Raw genomic sequence first — 20,766 nt, 5'->3', positions numbered from 1 at the left:
TACTGAAGCAGAGCATGATCCCCTCCCTTTGAAGACTGGGCCGCAGGGCAGTATTCCAACATAACGACCCCAAACACACCTCCGAGACGACCACTGCCTTGCTAAAGAAGCTGAGGTTAAAGGTGATGGACTGGCCAAGCATGTCTCCAGACCTAAACCCTCTTGAGCATCTGTGGGGCATCCTCAAGCGTAAGGTGGAGGAGCGCAAGGTCTCTAACATCCGCCAGCCCTGTGAATTCATCATGGAGGGGTGGAAGAGGACTCCAGTGGCAACCTGTGAAGCTCTGGTGAACTCCATGCCGAAGAGGGTTAAGGCAGTGCTGGAAAATAATGGTGGCCACACAAAATATTGACACTTTGGGCCCAATTTGTACATATTCACTTAGGGGTGTATTCACTTTTTTGTTGCCAGCGGTTTAGACATTAATGGCTGTGTTGTTATTTTGAGGGGACAGCAAATTTGCACTATTATACAAGCTGTACACTCACTACTTTACATTGTAGCAAAGTGTAATTTCTTCAGTCTTGTCACATAAAAAGATATAATATATTTACAAAAATGTAGGGGTGTACTCACTTTTGTGAGATACTGTAGTTACATACCACTGAAGGGGGGTAGTTGGTTACAGGGCAATCTGATTGCAACATTATGTGTGGACTGTCAGCTGATCCCACACTGTTCACGCAACTGTGAATGGGGATCGATTATCAATTAGCAAGAAGATGAAACTATAAATCAAAGGGGTTGATTTATTAAAGCTGGGTTCAGATTGGTGCGATGGAAGACATTGCATGTTATTCGCACTGCGTTCAGACCAAACTCACGCAGGACCCTTTTTTTGGTCTGCACCAGAATCAGATTGCATAGGTGTTCACTCCTAGGCAATCCGATTCCATCCTGAATTGACAGTTCACACTGCGATATGCGAACCGATCTGGGGGTGTCATTAACTTTGTATTGACGCTCCCAGTGGTTCGCAGAGGGCAGTGTGAACTGCCTGTTCATCGCGTGCGATGCGGGAACACACAGTGGATTCGCAGGGCTTCCCGCATTGCACCAATGTGAACTGAGCTTTAAATCTGGTACAGCTGTGCTTGATAGCCAATCAGCTTCTAACTTCAGCTTGTTCAATTAAGCTTTGACAATAAAACCTGGAAGCTGATTGGTTTCTATGCAGAGCTGCATCAGATTTTGCGCACTCTAGGTTTAGTAAATCAACCTCCAAAATGTGTAATAATAATTTGTTAGGAAGCAATTTAGTGTCTGTGATTTATTTGTAGAAAATGACACAAAGTCTCTTCTAATAATTTAGGGGTGACCGTTTCCTTTGTGCAGATTAACTTGGGGGTCAGCAAGCCATCGATCGCGGGGAGCCGACAGGTGGATCGTGACCACAGCTCTTCCTGCCCCCTGTGCCTAATACTTCCCTAACCCTGCCCAAAAAAAATAGGTTGCCTACCCCTGGTTTAGATAATCAACATTCACAGGAGCATATAAATGAATACATTTCCAATAACTTATCTCGGTCTGGCAGCATGCATGAAATGTTCACCAGCCTTAGAGTCGGGGAGGGGGTCATTGGTGTAAGTATATGGTACTGCAGAGAGGCAGCTGTGCATGGCAACCAGTCAGCTTCTATCTTTCATTTTCAAAGCTTAGTTGAACAAGATGAGAATAGAAGCTGATTGGGTAATGTGTACAGGTGGCACAGATTTTAGCTGCTCCTTTTTTCATAAATTCCCCTCTAGGGCTCCTTATATATAGTTGTGCTGCCTTACTGTAATAATAATTGATAAAATAATAATATGATAAGACAATGCAAAATAATTTTCAGCCAGCACCAATACATGAAGGTCGTAAGGTCTCACTTAGTACATTTAGCTTCTGAGTGACGTCAGCAGGGGATCTCGGCCTCGCCCCCTTTAGCTGTCAGACGGGGAGAGGAGATAGCCGGCCGGTGATGTGGTCGAGGAGCAGCACACTGAAATCGGGTATATACAGATTTTTATTTTTATAAAACACAGACACAGAGGTACACTGGCTTAGGAAACAAAGAGGATTATACAAAGTCATGCAAGTGGCTTAACAACCACTTTAACTACCAGGAGTGTTGTATTACACCAGGGTAGGCCACCTTGGCACTTAAGATGTGGTGGAACTACAAGCAGTGGTGTATTTAGGTTTTGTGCTGCCCTAGGCCGGACTAAACTCATTCACCCCCTAATTTAACTACGACCCACCCCTTCCTGTCAAGGCCACACCACTTCCTGTTTTTTTTTTTTCAGAATTGTCGCACTTTTTTCCTTATAGTGCAATAAAAAAAAAAAAAAAAATCGCACAGGTGATCAAATGCCACCAAAAGAAAGCTCTGTTGGTGGGAAAAAAGGAAAAAGGACATCAAATTTATTTGGGTACAGTGTTGCAGGACCATGCAATTATCTGTTAAAGTAACGCAGTGCAGAATCGCAAAAAATAGGGCCTGGTCATTAAGGGGGAAAACCTTCTGGTCCAGAACTGGTTAAAGCTTGGAACAGGTTGTAGTACATGAACTTTCACTGCATGTGAACTGTTTAATGAGTTTGCATTAATTTCAGCATGTATGGAGCACTTTGCACATGCTGAAACCAATGCAAACTCATTTAACAGTTCACATGCAGTGAAAGTTGATGTACTGCAAAGTGCTCCATGCATGCTGAAATCAATTCAAAGGCATTAAACAGTCCATATTCGTAGAAATGAAAAAGACAATATATCAGCGCTTAATTAAAACCTATCAATAGCAGCTGTACACTCCAGTGTACAAAACCAGCAGAGCAAACATAAAACAAATAGTGCAGAGCTTGAATAATCTTTAACGTGAAAATATAGCAAAGTCCATGCAAGCAGCCCACATGTGAGGAAAAAAAGTGGTGACATCCTGATGGGTAACACAGGTGATCTTCAGTGTGCAAACGCCCACCACCATGCAGATTGGCCTCTCACCTTAACCATATAAAATCAGGCAACAAATCTCCACTCTTTGCAGGAAAACTCAGGGCACCGCTAATCATGGAATAATGCAAAAGAATCCAGGGCGAAGGTCAGGAGGTCAAATTCCCTCATCTCAGCCACTGCAGAGGACACATCGGTAATAGTGTTTCGGGAAGTCTTACAGAACGATACATGTGATTGAAGTAATAGGAGCAAATCGTGATTCCTACCTGCGCCCTGCTGTCCTGGGCCCTGGCTGGGAGTTCCCTTGTCCTCCTCCTCAACATAGACAGACCCTGGCCGCCCCGGGGAGAAGCTAGTTTGTAGAAGGAGGATGCCGTGCGGAGGGCAGGCGGAGCATTCGGCTCCGCCCCCATCCATTGAAAGCAGTGCAGGCGGCCTGGCCAGTCACACTCCATGGGGGCGGCGGGCACCAGTGACCAGTCCCTCCCTCCCCGGCAACAGCAAAGTACGTACGCCCTGAATAAAAGAATGCCGAGAAGTGCCACAAGCCGCCGGGAATGTACGTGTGTGGGAGGCGGGAGGCAAACTCAGACGGGACTAAGAGGATAGATCGGGGTTTTTTCTTTCATGCGGGGGGGTGACTTTTCTGCCGCCCCCCCACAAAGTGCCGCCCTAGGCCTGGGCCTTGTCGGCCTAGGCCAAAATACAGCAGTGACTACAAGTCTCATGATGCATTGGAAGACTGACAGCCAGAAAGACATGCGTGTTGGACGCAGAGGTATGATGGGATTTGTAATTTCACCACAGCTGGAGTGCCATGGTTGCCTAACTCTGCACAACACTAAAGCATCGCATAGATAATGCAATTTTGTTTCCTTCCACCACGGGTTGCAGAAAAGAAAATTGCTCAATTCCCCTAGCAGCACAGTTAGTGTTGATGACGGAATACCTCCCGCAATGCTATTGTGTTCTGCAAAAACACAATGATCACTGCTGGCAGCTGGTTGTACTAAAGTTGATCAATGGATTGACTTCAGAACAACCAGCATGCCCATAGATGGAACAAAATTCATCCAGTTCCTGCTGAATTGGCTGAGATTTGATCCATCTATGGCTGGCTTAAGCTTTTCATCAAAGCTCTAAATTATTTAATTTGGTCATTTAAAAAGCTAGTATAAAAGAATAGTGGTGAATAAAGTCCTAGTGGGTTTAAGCAATCATTTTTGCATATGCATTCTTTGCAATCCTGTGGAACTTGGGCGTGGCAGCATTGTCTTCTTTGCCTGCATAGTTTGCACTTTTAAAGGCGTCCCTTTTCCTCATACTGTATTTGAAAGTAGGGAGCTGCGCTGATCTCTGTCGGTTTAGGTTAAAGGATGTATGAGAGATGTCTTGACACATCTTGTGTGTTGTATGCCATCTAGTGTTTCCAGACCATACTGCAGTTATAAAAATTTGAGTACACTGACTTTAGTTTACTCTAATAGTGTATTGCAGTTTTAGTGGATCATTTTGTTTTATTTATTTATTTTTCCAAGCATGACCGCATTTTTAAACAAACAATGTAACAAAATATTGAAAGTGAATTTTAATCCAATGTAACAAAATATGTATACACATTTAAACTTTAATTGTAATTTAGCTTAGAAATGCCTTTCCCCCTTCATCTGCAGTTGGCCACCAGATACCATTGTAAAATAAACAAGATGCGCTGTGTTTGACTGAGATGTTATCCAAAAATTGATTAGGTAACAGATGCAATAAACAATGTGTAATAAGCAAAATCAAACCATAGTGAATGTTCAAATGGCAAAGTATCACTAGATAAGTGAAACTCTTGCTGCGTAGAACGGTGTAACAAGTGAATTACATCAAAAATTATTTTTTTATGAATAAGTAGCCACGATCTGTTCACAAATAATGTATGGTGCAAAAGTTCATAAATAGTCCAATGCTCCACAATTCAGTGTGTTTGGTGAAAAGATGATTCTCCAACTTTCCCACATGCAAATACAACAAACTGTTTGTAGTGCAGCTGAAGTAGTCCACAATGGAAAGTGTTTGTGCTCTATATGTGAAAATTGGCCGCTTACCAAATCAAATGATCCCACCAAGAGATCATATGCGTGTGAGTGGAAGTGCCTCTGAAGACAAGGTGTCAGCCAGCTCCAGGGAATGTATCCAGGCTTATGGTGCTCCCTAATCTCGTTAATCACATCATGTGGTTATAAAAGATAATTAAAGACACTTCTAGTGCATTATTGCGTATCAAGCTGGTTCATTAAATAAAAATTGCACTTACATCAAAGACAATGAATTTGAGCGATATGAGATAAATCCTTGCACAGCCGCCTGCAGTGCGGTCCGCTCTAGTTGACGTCACTTTGCGAGCTCCAATCCAAAGCGTTTCCTCTCAGAAGACATCAACTAGGATGAGGAGCCTTCCATCCCAATCGAAACTTCAAAATTTCATTCGCTTTTAGCATTCGATTTTGTGTTAAATGGATTTTCCTTAACAAAATCCACACACTGTTAGAGAAATTTTTTTTTTTCTAACAGAATTCAACTAGTGTATTGCCAGTATAAGAATGTGCAGTGCAAGCCAGTAATTTTGTTAGGAAAGCGGGTTGGGGCTTGCAGTGAGCACACACAGCATTTGGACCATTAAAATGAACATAAATACTGACTGGTTATCTGCACACAGTACAGCATAGCGAGATGAAAAAATACAAGGTTGAAATGTTTGCACCTCTGCTAGGCAGTAAGATCACTCTTCCACTTCCTATTTCAGAATTACTGCTTCCCTGGGTAGCTTTACTGTTTTCTGTGTTAGCTTATACCTATTGGCAATAGGTAATGATGCCAGTTTGCTGTCCGGTGAGGAGGCATAAGGACTACCTTACTCAAGCTTGTTTGATTCCACCTGAGCGATCCTGCTAGGAAGCAGTCACAATATTGGGCCAATCATAAGAGGCCGGGTGGGGAGGTAACATAGGAAGCTGAAAGCTGTGAGCCTGTTGGAGCCATCCCCAGGAGTACTACATTTTCCTGGGGAAACTGATTTACCACTTCAATTTTTTTTTTTTTTTTCATGACTATGTTCTATTCCTTACTTTTTTTGCCAGGCTTAAACAAAATCTCCATATGATCTAAATCATCTTCATAAGACTTGTTTTACAATAAAGCCTTCATCTTGGCTTAAATTCTGCATTTAGCATTTCTACATTTTTGCATGCGATACGCTGTTCATCTGATAAACATTTCAGCACATCTTGTGTAACCGGTAGGTGTCATTACACTGTGCAGGAATATTAGGAATGTTTGTAATCCTAATTCTCTGGCTGTGAAAATGTCATACCATCATAGTCACCATGCTGTGCCTGGGATTTGGGTCATTACAAGATTCCAGGTATTTCATTGGCTTGCTTCAGCCAAGAAAAAAAGGATTGTAATGATTTTTTCTGTTATTTCATTCTCATAATATTTTTGCATTATTGAGCTAAATTTCAAATTTCTTGGTTACTTTGCAACATTTTTTGGTGTTAAAGAGTATTAAACAGAAACCTTTACTGGTTTGGTCACAGAGACCAAAGCATACTTACCTTTTGTTGTAAATTTGTAGAGGTGGTATGGTCATGCAAAAAGATAAATAAATAACAAAAACATAAGTATAATGTGCTTAAGGCCCCGTTCACATAGGGGCGATCCGACTTCGGGTGGCGACCTCTGAGGTCGCGGTGCGAGCAGCGCGCCGTGACCTCGGAGCGGCCGCCACGGACTTCATAACATTGAAGTCTATGGCGGTCGCCTCCTGGTCGCCCCAAAGAAGCTCCGGACCCTTTTTCTAAGTCGGAGCGACTTGTGTCGCTCCTATTAGAACGGGTCCGCAGCTTCCCTATGGAAGGCGACCTACGGTGACCTGTGAGGCGACCAGGTCGCCTCACAGGTCGCCTTAGTGTGAACGGGGGCTTATAGTCGATCCACACTAGCGCGACTTGTCAGGCGACTTGTCATCCTGACAAGTCGCGCTCCCTCGCGGTCCATTGACCGCTACAGAACCCGTTCTAATAGGAGCGACACAAGTCGATCCGACTTAGAAAAAGGGTCCTGTACTACTTTGGGGCGACCTCGGAGCGACTTGCATAGACTTCCATTATGTGAAGTCCATGCAAGTCGCTCCGAAGTCGTGGTGCATGGGAATGCACAAGTCGCCCCCGAAGTAGGACAGAGTCGTGCCGCCCCAGTGTGAACCGACTCTTAGAGCTCTGCTGGCTTTGGAAGCCCTACTCTATCCAAAATAAAAAAAACAAGAATAATATGTATATATGTTTTCTACATGCTGATATTGTGTTTTGTTTTTTCTTTAGAAATTCCAAGACATTGAAAAGGCACATCTCGTTCGGGTTAAAGATATCATTGGTTGCTTTTCTCATTCTATCAGTGAGGTTCATATTCAGATTGGCCAGGTATGTTTGAATACCTAATTTTTTGGTTGTCGCCGTTACTCTTATATCTGCCTGTGTATATCCAGCTTTAGACACCTCTCCATACTCAAAGCTAGAGCTCTTCAATCAGCAAAGAACATTCACTTTGTTAAATGCAGAGCTGAAAGCCTAACTCAATAGGGAGCTTGTCAGAACTCTGCAGAAATAATACTGTTTCCATTGAGAGAGCAAGAGTTTTTCTCTAAAACATGCTGGCAGAGGGTAGGCTTTTCTACTTAGACTATTGCTGCTGGAAGATGGACTGGAAGACATTGCACATGCCTGTTTTGATGAGCATGTCTCTCTTCCCACCCCCCACCTCCTAAAATCCACTAAGACTATTCCCTGCATGTGCTTACTTATCTCTTCCGACAGATGGGATGAAAGTTTTTAGCCTGCTGCCTGTGCCTGCACACTAATGCCCCTAGACCTAAATTGGATATTTCTCCTGTAGTACAGGTACATGCCATTTTAGTGTTTGCCATGTTATTGTGCAGTTATCAGCAGCCTGGAACCTAACTTTCTCTTACGTCCTCCGACAGTCGCCGCCTCTTCATATTCGTCACATATGGGTATTAGACTTTGCTCCGAAGGAGTAGCTAGGCAACAGAATATGTTAACAATAAAGCTTTAACATATCCCACCCTCAAGGGGTGGTCCCCTCAGTCAATACCCTCCTACTTCCTGCAACCATATCTCAGTTTTAATGTCTAGCTTGTCAGGAGTGGCTGGCTCTCTCTGTGCTGGGACTTTCTGTCCCAGACTCTTTCTTCTTTTTAATATTTTGTTTGAGTTTTCTCTCTACCTTTACTTAGCTGTTATTTTTGTCAGCATTAGTTAGTTCTTCGGACGAAGAGGATCATGCGGACTGGGTCTCGGGCTGATCCCCCTGATCGCAGGTCGTGGGTCAGTGGCTTCCCAGTCTGCCATCGAGCGTTCAGCCAGGTAACGCTCCTGGCACAGTGAACGACCCATCCCTGTTCGGTGCAGGGATGATTGGTGAGGTGGCTACCTCACCGGACGCTGTGCGGTTTCTTAACCGCCATTGTGTGCGTCTTGAATTGCGACTCTCCCTGCCTCATGTGCAGCGGCTTGTTCGCCTGTGCGGGTTCCCCACGCCATGTGAGGTAAGTGTATTTATGTGGGGACCTGTCTGTCTGGGGGGGGTCTCAGTCTGGGACTGTGTAACCTGCCTTTAATCACACTGCTTGTCTCCCTATCTCTCGGCTGCATGCTGTGGGCTGCAAGGGGGGGGGGGGAGCTGTATGACACTGTGTGTGTCAGGCTGGGCAGTGTGAGGAGCTGTGTGCTGTGGGGCATGTTTTTTCTTGGCATGTTTGGGCATATACAGCGATCGCTGCGGCGATCTAACATGTATCCTTATATTGGGATGTAAATGTGTGTGTTTTTATGCACTGTGGAGCGGCGTTTTCGGCGCCAAACGACGCCATTTTACCGGCGCCCGCTCCGGCCGCATGGTTTACATGCACGGCGGCCATTTTCTTGTAGCCTCCATAGGCTTACATAGAGCGCCCTGGCAGCATCACTTCCTCTTTCCTGGAACACCGATCGAGGCAGCAGCAGCAGCGGGGTCTCCTCAGGTTTTATCCTTCTATTCTTGCTGTCCATTGCCTGTATTCAGTCTGTATATTCCCTGTGGGGGTCTCATTGTGCCTGAGTGTGGTGCGGTGGGCTGCGCTTGCCGCGCTTACTAAAAGGGGGCAGTTAACCCTTGGTTGTCTGGCATTACAGGGGCAATGGATTCTCAGGAGGGCAAGTTTCCTACAGTATTGGTGGAAAGCCAGGGGACCGCTGTTTCCCCCCCAGGGGGGGATTTAGCCACTATTGTGGCTGGCCTTGCTGCCCAGGTGCAAATGCTGGTGGCTGCTCAATCTACTAAACGGCCCAGAGTTGCTCTGTCCTCTGATTCTGAGGGTGAAGGTGATGGGGCTGTTCTGGCAGGGACCTCCTTGTCGGGGTCCCGCTCCTCTCTTGATCTAGTGGGGTCTGAGGTGGAGGCTGAAGTTGAGGGGGTTGATAATTCTCCCCCTGGCTCGCCTGAAGAGCTTGCAATCATGGATGAGTTGATTGCTTCCATTAAGCAGACGCTACGTTTACAGGACGAAGTGTGTCCCCCCGCTGCCTTGGCGGCTTATGGGACGCAGAGGAAACGCAGGACGCCGCAGGTTTTTCCCTGCAATGCTGATTTTCAGCGCGCTGTTAAGGATCAATGGCGCGATCTGCGCAAGCCTTTTGCGGTTCCAAGTAAATTCAAGCTGCGTTATCCTTTCTCGCCTGCCACTGATGAACGGTGGTGTGTACCTCCGCCAGTGGATCATGCAATTGCGGTTTTGAACAAAGCCACTGCGATTCCTGCAGAGGGTTCCCCCGTTTTCCGTGATGCCACGGATAGGAGACTGGAGTCTCTTGCCCGTCATACTTATTCTGTTACGGGTTCTATGCTTAAGGCTCTGTTTGCTTCTCTCATGGCGGCCCAGGCGATCGCAAGTTGGACGCAGATGCTTAGGCGCGTCCTAGTGGCCGACTCGGCCTCGGCGGCGACCCTGGATATGGTGGATCAGATCCACCAGGGTGTCATGTATCTGTGTGATGCGGACCTGGACCTGATTCCGTTGGCTGCACGTGTGCACAGCGTGGCGGTGTTGTCTCGCCGCCTGGTTTGGTTAAAATGTTGGTCGGTGGACCAATCTTCACGTAAGACCTTAGCCAATCTGCCTTATGATGGGTCTCGCCTTTTTGGGGAGTCCCTGGATGTGTTGATTAAGGGGATCACTGGGGGTAAGAGCACTCTCTTGCCCCATTTCCCAAAGGCTAAGGGGGCTTCTGGGAAGAAGCATGCTAGTTTTCGGCCCCCTCAGGGGTCCTTTCGTGCCTTTCGGCCGCACTACAAGGGCAAACCGTTCAAAGGCCAAGGCTCTCAGAAGAAGCCCTGGTCTGGGAAACAGAAGTCCGGCCAATCCGGACCTACAGCCCATAACAGTTCGGCCTGAAGGGGCGCCCTCACCCAGTTTTGGGGTGGGGGGACGCTTGCTCGGTTTTCTTCAGCCCTGGTTGGCCCGTGTGCGGGACAGATGGGTTCTGGAAATCGTTCGATCTGGTTACAAGATCGAGTTTCTCTCTCGGCCGGAGAGCAGATTTTTTCCCTCAAATCTTCAATTGTCTCCAGAGCGCCTGCGGGATCTGCACCTGGCGGTGCGGGACCTGAGGGCTCAGGGAGTGGTGGTTCCGGTGCCTCATCGGGACAGATTTCGGGGGTTTTATTCCAATCTGTTCACCGTGCCCAGGAAGGAGGGCAAGGTCCGTCCGATTCTGGACTTGAAGGCTCTGAACCGTTCTGTGCGGGTTCGCAAGTTCCGCATGGAATCCCTGCGGTCGGTGGTGGCTGCCCTGGTTCCGGGGGAATTCATGGCCTCCATCGATTTGAAGGATGCGTACCTTCACATCCCCATATTCGAGGGTCATCAGAGATACCTTCGATTTGCCATTGCGGAGGATCACTACCAGTTCGTGGCGTTGCCCTTTGGTCTTGCCTCGGCTCCGCGGGTCTTCACCAAGGTGCTTGCACCGGTTCTGGCATTATTGAGGGCCCAGGGCATTTCTGTCCTGGGGTATCTGGACGACATTCTGGTTCGGTCTGCGACCAGACAGGGTCTGGAGGAGGACCTGTCTGTCACAATGCATACTCTGCAGGAGTTTGGTTGGACGATAAATGTTCCAAAGTCAACACTGAGTCCGTCGGTTCGTCTTCCCTATCTGGGAATGATACTGGACTCGGTGCAGGCGAAGGTCTTCCTGCCGGAAGTCAAACTCAGGACTCTTCAGGAGGAAGTCAGGTCCCTCAGGGACGTTCCACACTCGTCTCTGCGGACGTGCATGAGATGTCTGGGATTGATGGTCTCAGCCTTCGAGGCGATTCCTTTCGCGCAGTTTCACACGCGGGGTCTCCAAGCGGAGATCCTGTCCAGGTGGGACGGGCGATCTCAATCTCTGGATCTTCAGATCTCGTTGAGTCATCGCACCAGGGAAAACCTTCTGTGGTGGCTCCAGTCCCCGTTGGTGTCCGGGGGCAAGTCGTTTCGTCCAATCTCATGGACGGTAATCACCACGGATGCCAGCCTGTCGGGCTGGGGTGGTGTTCTGGGCGTTCTGTCCGCCCAGGGGACCTGGTCGGAGGGGGAGTCTTCCCTCCCGATCAACATTCTGGAATTGCGTGCGATAAGGCTCTGTCTTCATCGCTGGACGGACCGGCTGCAGGGCTGCCCGGTTCGGGTGCAGACGGACAATGCCACGGCGGTGGCCTACATCAACCACCAAGGGGGCACCAGGAGTGCCCGAGCGGCTCGAGAAGTGGCCGACATTCTGTCTTGGGCCGAGACTCATGTTCCGGCGATAACGGCGGTTCACATTCCGGGAGTGGAGAACTGGCAGGCGGACTATCTGAGTCGCCAGACCCTGGATCAGGGGGAATGGTCTCTCCACCCGGCTGTCTTCCAGATGTTGTGCGCGAAGTGGGGTCTTCCAGATGTGGACCTGTTCGCGTCTCGTCTCAACAACAAGGTGAGAAGGTTCGTGGCAAGGACGCGCGACCCTCGGGCAGACGCGTCAGACGCGTTAGTGGCCCCGTGGCATCGGTACAGGCTGATGTACGCGTTCCCACCGATTCAGTTGCTGTCCAGGTTCCTTCGCAGGTTACTCTCGGAACGCAACACGGTGATTCTTGTGGCACCGGACTGGCCTCGCCGGTCCTGGTACGCAGACCTCGTGAATCTGGCGGTCGACGCCCCTTGGCGTCTGCCTCTTCGAGACGATCTACTGTCTCAGGGACCGATTTACCATCCTGCTTTACAGTCGCTGGCTTTGACGGCCTGGCTGTTGAGACCGAGGTCCTGAAGGAGAAGGGTCTCTCTCCAGAGGTCGTTCATACTTTGATCAACGCGAGGAAGTCTTCCTCGGGGAAGGTTTATTACCGTACTTGGAAGGCCTATTTTGCCTGGTGTGAGTCCAGGGGGTTTTCACCCCGCACGTACTCGGTTTCCCGTGTGCTGTCTTTCCTTCAGACGGGTGTCGATCAGCGTTTGGCGCTGGCTACGATTAAGGGTCAGGTGTCTGCGCTGGCCGTTCTGTTTCAACGTCCCGTGGCTTCCAACTCCTTGGTTGGCACTTTCATTCAGGGTGTGCGGCATCTGGTTCCTCCTAGGAGGGATCCTTTGCCCCCTTGGGACTTGAATCTCGTTCTATCTGTGTTACAACGTGCTCCTTTTGAACAGATCAGGGAGATCTCGTTGTCTATGTTGTCCAAAAAGGTCGCCTTTTTGGTGGCGATCACTTCGGCTCGCAGAGTGTCGGAACTGGCGGCTTTGTCCTGCAAGTCTCCGTACCTGGTTGTTCATTTGGATAAGGTGGTCTTGCGACCTAATCCTTCTTTTCTGCCGAAACGAGTTTCGGAATTCCATCTTAATGAGGATATTGTCTTGCCTTCGTTGTGCACGAAGCCTAAACATCCAAAGGAGGTGAGATTGCACTCTCTGGATGTTGTTCGGGCGATAAGGGTTTATCTTAAATCGACTGAGTCTTTTCGTAAGACGGACTCCTTGTTTGTTCTTCCAGAGGGTCCTCGGAAGGGCATGGCGGCTTCGGCCTCTACCATCGCCAAATGGATCAGGCAGACCATTGAACAGGCCTATGCTTTGCAGGGGAAGGTTCCCCCTGTGCCTGTGAAGGCGCACTCTACTAGATCTCTGAGTACGTCTTGGGCCTGTCGTCATGGGGCTTCTGTAGCCCAGGTGTGTAAGGCGGCGACTTGGTCGACCGTGCACACTTTCACGAAATTCTACAAAGTAGATGTTCAGGCATCGGCGGATGCTTCCTTTGGCCGCAAGGTTCTTAGTGCGGCTGTTCCCTAGGGTCCCTTGTTGGGGACTCCTGGCTGTTGGGATATCTTTTGTATCCCCTGGTTTTTTTGTCTTTTCCTGGGTTGTTGCTCCTGTTGAGCACTTATTTTTGCTGTTGCCCAGCTGGTTTCCTTCCTTTGGTAAGGTTCCTTTCTTTGATGTGGAGACTGCGTTGCCTTTCGGCGCGGATGCGTTTCCCACCCCTCATGTTTGCACTGCTTTGGGACGTCCCCATATGTGACGAATATGAAGAGGCGGCGACTGTCGGAGGACGTAAGAGAAAACGGAATTTTTGTAAAATCTTACCTGTAAAATTCCTTTCTCTGAGTCCTCCGACAGTCGCCGCCCCCGCCCCTCTTTTGGGGTTTGAATATATACTCTACTGCTATTCCACTAAAACTGAGATATGGTTGCAGGAAGTAGGAGGGTATTGACTGAGGGGACCACCCCTTGAGGGTGGGATATGTTAAAGCTTTATTGTTAACATATTCTGTTGCCTAGCTACTCCTTCGGAGCAAAGTCTAATACCCATATGTGACGAATATGAAGAGGCGGCGACTGTCGGAGGACTCAGAGAAAGGAATTTTACAGGTAAGATTTTACAAAAATTCCGTTTTTTTTTATGGGCCAGAATTTAAAACCTCTGGAAGGCTGTCACAGGAGGTAACTATGCACCCTGGGAATGGTTCAGCTAGTGTGTTTAGGGGTCTAGAGAGGAATTTTCCTTCGCTTGTCTATTAAGTACAGGCACCAGAAGATGGCTAGTACAGGGTATGGGGTGGTGATGGTACAAGTCATTCTTTTGTTCATAAACTGTAAAGTGACACTTCTAAAAGATGGAATGTTTTAGACACTTGGTGGAAGACAGTCTTGAGGATTAGGCTTTTATTATTTGTTCTATTGTGCCTTCATTTTTTTTTGAGTCACAGACCCAGAACAGGTGGCAGATTAGAAGAGCCATTAAAAAGTTTTACTGAACTGGGAAAGTGCACAATCTGGTGCAGCTCTGCAGAGAAACCAATCAGTTTCTATTTTCTTTTCGTCAAAGCTAATTGAACAAGCTGAAGTTAGAAGCTGATGCCCAGCTGCACCAGATTTTACATGCTCCAGTTTTAGTAAATCAACCCCTATGTGTCAAAAAACTGAAGGCAGAGGGTCAACAGTACAGCCAGGCACCAAGCATTTTCTAGCAGAAAGAGTATTGGCCACCCTATTTCTTTTAATGCTGCACCGATCTAATGTGTTTTGTGTAGCCACACCCATCCTGAGTGAAAAATACTATGACTGCCATTGCTGGCTTCCTTCTGGAATCTTTAGTTGTCTGACTTTGTCTGCTGAGTCATAAACCTGGAACAAGAATGCAGAGTGCAAGTCAAAAAACCTAGCATTTCTATCTTTTCCAGTAGGCCATTGACTCAGAAAATACTGATGCTAAAGCATCAGTTTGATAGGCAGACAGCTGTCATTTTCAAAAGGAGGGTCTAGCAGTCTTCATATTTCTGACAAATTTCTATTGGATGAGGTCAGCCAGTAGAGAAAAACAAAATTCTCCAACCATTGGAAAAAAGCAGAGTAATGTTCTTCTCTGGCACACTGAACACAGCCTGCAAATCAGACTTCTAAAGATGAAGTTACTTTTTTTTTTTTTTTTTTTTTTTTTACAAAGTGTTTTCACAGCTGCTATCTAGGGATTGCTAGTGGGCTTGGATACAAACAAAAGGGCAATTAAAACTATAACCTTTAGGCCCCTTTCACACTAGCGGACCGTTCAGATCCTCCTGTCAGTTTTTCAGGCGGATCTAAACGGATGCCCCATGCATCTCTATGGGGCATCAGATGTCAGCGGAGACATGTCCGCTGACATCCGATCTGATTCGGTCCGTCAAATCTGGATGGATGGAAACCCTATTTTCCATCCGTCCAGTGGATCGGATGGGATCGGATGAGAATGGACAGGCGGTCCGTTCTCATCCCATTCCCCCATAGAGAACAGCGGGGACCTGGCAGCTCTTTCTCCGCACACAGCGCGGAGACAGAGCTGCCATCCGCCTGCTCAGCGGGGGATCGGCAGATCGTTCCCCAGCTGAGAAAAACGCCGACGACGACGGACTCTACAGTGTGAAAGGGGCCTTATGCTTAGGTACTGTTAGATGCAAGGACTAGGAACTGGAATGGAATAGAAAGGGTCACTTTAAAGTTAAAACAATAATGTAATAGTATTCGTGCCACTGCGGTATCCTTTTTCTGTGATGAATAAAGGTATTTCTCATAAATTACCTTACAATTCTCATTCATAAAATGTCTGCACAGAATATTGGAACTCACAGAAATAAATTGTCTGCGTTGTTTCTTTTCAGGTTCATGAAGAATTTATAAACAACATGGCAAACATCACAGTAGAAAGCTTACTTGAACAGTTTGCAGAGTCTAAAGGCACTGGAAAAGAAAGGCCTGGTGAGTACTACGGGTCATCAGTGGGCTGCTGGTTTATCAGCTTGTACAGGTGACACTTGGCACTTATTGCTGTGTGACAGGTCATGTTGAGTCAATTGAAATTGTGTACATGCTTGTTGTTTTTATTCCCTCATGGGCACAGTGCCTGGCAATTGTATTGTGCTTTGTAACACATTGATTTGAAACTGCTTGGTGCCCCCCCCCCCCCCCCCTCACTGTTTTGCACGTTTTCTGCTATGCCCAGTCATGCTGTTCATATTATGGCCATCACGGAAATGTCAAAAAATGTTTAGCTCTGCTGGTGAACATTGCTCCTGTCTAAAAAGAAAGTCTTTTAAGTTCCAATAAGCAAAAGGTAAACAAAACCAGGCGCACATCCAACCTAGTGTATTATAGTTTTTATTAAAGGAAAATGAATCAATATGAAATGCACTCACATGGTACAGCAAGTCACAGCAGGAGAGGAACCTACATATGCCCAGTACTTGCTGTACCACGTGAGTGCATTTCATATTGATTCATTTTCCTTTAATAAAAACTATAATACACTAGGTTGGGTGTGCGCCTGGTTTTGTTTATCTTTTGCACAGTGTACTCTTCCGCCACCCAGTGGAGTTGACTGGAGCAGCAGCCACCTAGCTTTAATAGACTATGTTCTGGAAGGAAGACACACATGCTACGCTTGGACTGGTATGATTAGCGCACGGATGGTGAATATCACCTTGTGTGTGTGTATATGTTGTGTTTAAGTTCCAATAAGGAAGCCCACCATTAAACTTTCAAGAATAACTTTTCAAGGCTCCAAGAGGATCTAATTTACAGCTGTGGCCAAAAGTTTTGAGAATGGCGCAGATATTAATTTTCACAAAGTCTGCTGCTTCAGTGGTTTTAGATCTTTTTGTCAGATGTTACTATGGTATACTGAAGTATAATTACAAGCATTTCATAGGTGTCAAAGGCTTTTAATGACAATTACATTAGGTGTATGTGGAGAGTCAATATTTGCAGTGTTAATCCTTCTTTTTCAAGACCTCTGCAATTCGCCCTGGCATGCTGTCAATCAACTTCTGAGCCACATCCTGACTGATGGCAGCCCATTCTTGCATGATCAATGCTTGGAGTTTGTCAGAATTTGTTAGGGGTTTTTTGCTTAACCGCCTCTTGAGAATTGACCTCAAAATCTCAATGGGGTTAAGATCTTGGGAGATTCCTGGCCATGGACCAGAACTCCTGAATTTCAATGTTTTGTTCCCCAAGCCACTTAGTAGCGTTGCACTGATATCGAGTATTTTCACGACTACTTGTACTTGTGCAAATGCTCCAATGCCTAATCTGATACCTCCAGGATTGAAGAGGCATCACTCCCAGAAAGTCAGTGGGCAGAGAGAAGGGAGTCAACACACTGGCAGTTACAGGTGAGCTGGCAGGGGCGCATCTGCTATGTTCCGGTTTCCAAGACAAATGCAGGGTTGCCGGGTGTTCCGTCAGAATCGACGACCTGTCAGATTTGGTATAAGGAAGTGGTGTTTCGTCAGAACACCACAATGCCCATCTTGGTACACCCTGCACTCTGCCGAAGAAAGTCTGCCGTTAGGAGGCGGCAGCGGACATCTTGTTACATCCAGCTCATTCACTATATGGGCTGGGTGTAACAAGATGTCCGCTGCCGCCTTCTGACGGCAGGCTTACTGCGGCCGAGTGCAGGGTGTACCAAGACGGGGGGTCACGGTGCTCTAACGGAACGTCACTTCCATTATGGGGGTCACAGTGCTCTAACGGAACGTCACTTCCATTACCGAAACTGACGGGTCGCTGATTCTGACACCTGGCATTTGTCTTGGGGGGCGGGGGGGGGGGGGAACAATACAACTATTATTTAATATTATTTAAGCTGCAGTGAGGCCACTGTGCCCATTAATTATGACAGTTGCCAAGAATCAGTGTCTATCAGTGCTGTCCATCATTGCCTATCAGTTTCACCTATGAGTGCTGCATATCAGTGCCATCTATCAGTTCGCTGCTGCATCATCGGTGCCCTTCAGTGCCACTATCAGTACCCATCAGTGCCACTGCTGCATATTAGTGCCACCCCATCAGTTCCACTTATCAGTGTCCATCAGTGCTGGATATTAGTTCCACCTCATCAGTGCCACCCCATTGGTGCCCTTCAGTGCCCCCTCATCAGTGCCACTATCAGTACCCATCAGTGCCACTGCTGCATATTAGTTCAATCTCATCAGTGCCACCCCATCTGTGCCCTTCAGTGCCACTTATAGTACCCATCAGTGCCACTGCTGCATATTAGTGCATCCCCATCAGCGCCATCCCATCAGTATGTATTGTGCTTTGAAAACTGACACATGACATTAAAAAAAAAAGTATCGGTAATCGTTATCAGCGAGTACTTGAAAAAAGTATAAGTACTTGTACTCTGTCCTAAAAAAAGTGGTATATCAAAAAAGTGGTATCACTTTTGCCTTATGGCAAGGTGCTCCATCATGCTGGAAAAGGCATTGTTCCTCATCAAACTGTTCTTGGATGGTTGGGAGAAGTTGCTCTCTGAGAATTTTTTTTTTTTTGTACAATTCTCTATTCATGGCTGTGTTCTTAGTCAATACTGTGAGTGAGCCCACACATGATCGGTCTCAGGATTCATTGTTGGCATGACACAGGACTGATGGTAGCGCTCACCTTTTCTTCTCCGGACAAGGTTTTTTCTGGATGCCCCAAACATTTGGAAAGGGCATCCAGCAGAAAAAATGACTTTACCTCCAATCCCTGGACCTTTTGCAGAATATCAGTCTGTGTCTAATGTTTTTCCTGGAGAGAAGTGGGTTCTTTGCTACCCTTCTTGACACCAGGCCATCCTCCAAAAGTCGTCGTCTCATTGTGCGTACAGATGCACTCACATCTGCCTTCTGCCATTCCTGAGCAAGCTCTGCACTGGTGGTTTCCCTGATCGTGCAGCTGGATCAACTGTAGGAGATGGTTCTGGCGCTTGCTGGACTTTCTTCCCTGGAACCTTCTTCACAAATGCAGTAAAAAACGTTTTTTATTTTTTTTATTATGGGATTAAGTTCATTTTCATGGCAAAGAGGGACTTTGCAATAATTGAAATTCATCTGATCACTCTTCATAACATTCTGGAGTATATGCAAATTTCCATCATAAAAATGGAGGCAGCAGACTTTGAGTAAATTAATATTTGTGTCAATCTGTAAACCTTTGGCCAGGACTGTACTAGAGATCAACTGAATGTAAATACTACTGTGTACGATTCAGACTAGAAGATGACTGAGAAGCACTGTAAGCTGTAAGGCTCCGATACGTTGCACAGGACACCAGAAGCTTGTCAACAGGAGGGGAGAGTATGACTAACCTCGTATGACGAAGGTGGTCCTTGACCGAGCTGTATTGCTTTAACTGTAGTGCAGAAAAATCAGGTCAGTGATTTGTCCTTGTTGCCCGTAATCAAGCCTGTCCTGCCATAGGAGATTTTTCTTTTCTTCTGCGCAACTAGTAGCCTGTTTTTCAGCAGATCTGGCCTCATATATATTGAGACCTATACAAAATGTTACAAATATGGTTTAATTTCCACTTTAACAAGTTGGAAAGACTACGTATACGACAAGGTGGTTATTGGCAAAGACACCCTAAACCAAGTTTTGCAGACAGTCTACACATGCATGAACACCATCAGTAGTAAGTAGTATTCTTTGTTTCAGTGCCGTGCAAGGTACATCACTGCTTGTACAATTAACAGCCGCTAAATTGTTGTTGTTTTGATCCAGTAGCCTTCGCACTCGCCGCAACCCGTTTGGGTAAAATGCTGGAAAATAGCTTGATTGTGTACTCACAGGCATGACCTTTGCTGACCTAGCTTTAACATTGCCGAGCTAAGAGCAGCCATTTGTTTTGACAGCAGAATTAATTGAGGCTAAAACATTTGAAATTCCACTTGTATCAAGCTGTTCATTAGGAATTGCTCTGTGGCTTTAGTGCTGTCAGAAAAATGAAATGTCCCACTCTGATTAAATAGCAGAATGATGGCCGGTCCACTGAATTTCCAGAGAGAGGTTGAATAAACTTTCTACTGCGGAAACGATTGCGAAGTGACACGCCGCAGGAGGGAGGTCACGATGTGCACTGATATCCTGCTGGGCTGTCAACTGGCACCATGCCAGGCACGCAAAGCCTTGCCACTCACTGTGGCATGGGAAGCTCATGCAAGAGATGCAAAAAGAACCTCAAAATCCCTCTGTGGGATAATCCTGTTGGAAAATTAACTTTTTGTTTTTCTAATTCTCTCATACATTTTTAAAAGAGATGGAAGTAGTTTGATGTGGTTTACAACAAAAGATGATTAATGCAGATTATATAGCAGCACGGTAGCGTGTAACTGGTTTCTTGGCCAAAGAGCTTGCATTCTTTATTGTGTAGTAGAATTGCATCACAAAACACTCATAAACATTAGACTTTTACATGCCTATATGTGTACCCAGTCATAACTGCTACACAAATGTTCAGACTGCTAGTGTGAATTTTACAGAAATCCTTTGGTTATGACTACTAATAAAAAAAACCACAATAAATGAATTCTGTATTAAGTGCCGGTTAACACTATTGCGATGACGGACATTGCATGTAATTCGGAGCGCACTGCCCCTGAAATCACATGCGATGTCTGGGCGGTGCAAAATCAGCCATACAGTTTGTATGGCTGAATTTGTACCGCAATAGCATTGAACTCTCACAGGACCCTTTTTTTGGTCTACAGCAGAATCGGATCGCATGGTGGTTCTCACCAGTGTGATCCAATTCATGTGTGAACTGTCAGATCGCACTGCAATATGCAATCTGATCTGGGGGTGTTGTTAATTTTGAATTGACACCCCCAGCGATTCTCATATGGCAGTGTGAACTGCCTGTGCTGCGATTGCGATGTGGGAACACACAGTAGATTCGCAGTGTTCCCGCATCA

At 46.5% G+C, this 20,766-nt stretch overlaps 1 protein-coding gene across 1 annotated transcript in view; it reads left to right on the top strand.

Moving 5' to 3' along the window:
- The window catches only part of FCHO2 (FCH and mu domain containing endocytic adaptor 2), a 316,629-nt gene that overhangs the window by 152,589 nt on the left and 143,274 nt on the right, over positions 1–20,766 (top strand). The window contains exons 7-8 of the mRNA XM_082267434.1: positions 7,303–7,401; positions 15,689–15,785. Coding sequence (XP_082123560.1) covers positions 7,303–7,401; positions 15,689–15,785 — 196 coding nt within the window. The remainder of the gene's footprint in view (positions 1–7,302; positions 7,402–15,688; positions 15,786–20,766) is intronic.

Source organism: Pelophylax lessonae, assembly GCF_965119305.1.
Source record: "Pelophylax lessonae genome assembly, chromosome: 1".
Lineage (NCBI taxonomy): Eukaryota > Metazoa > Chordata > Amphibia > Anura > Ranidae > Pelophylax > Pelophylax lessonae.
This window is presented reverse-complemented; position numbering and strand designations above follow the sequence as displayed.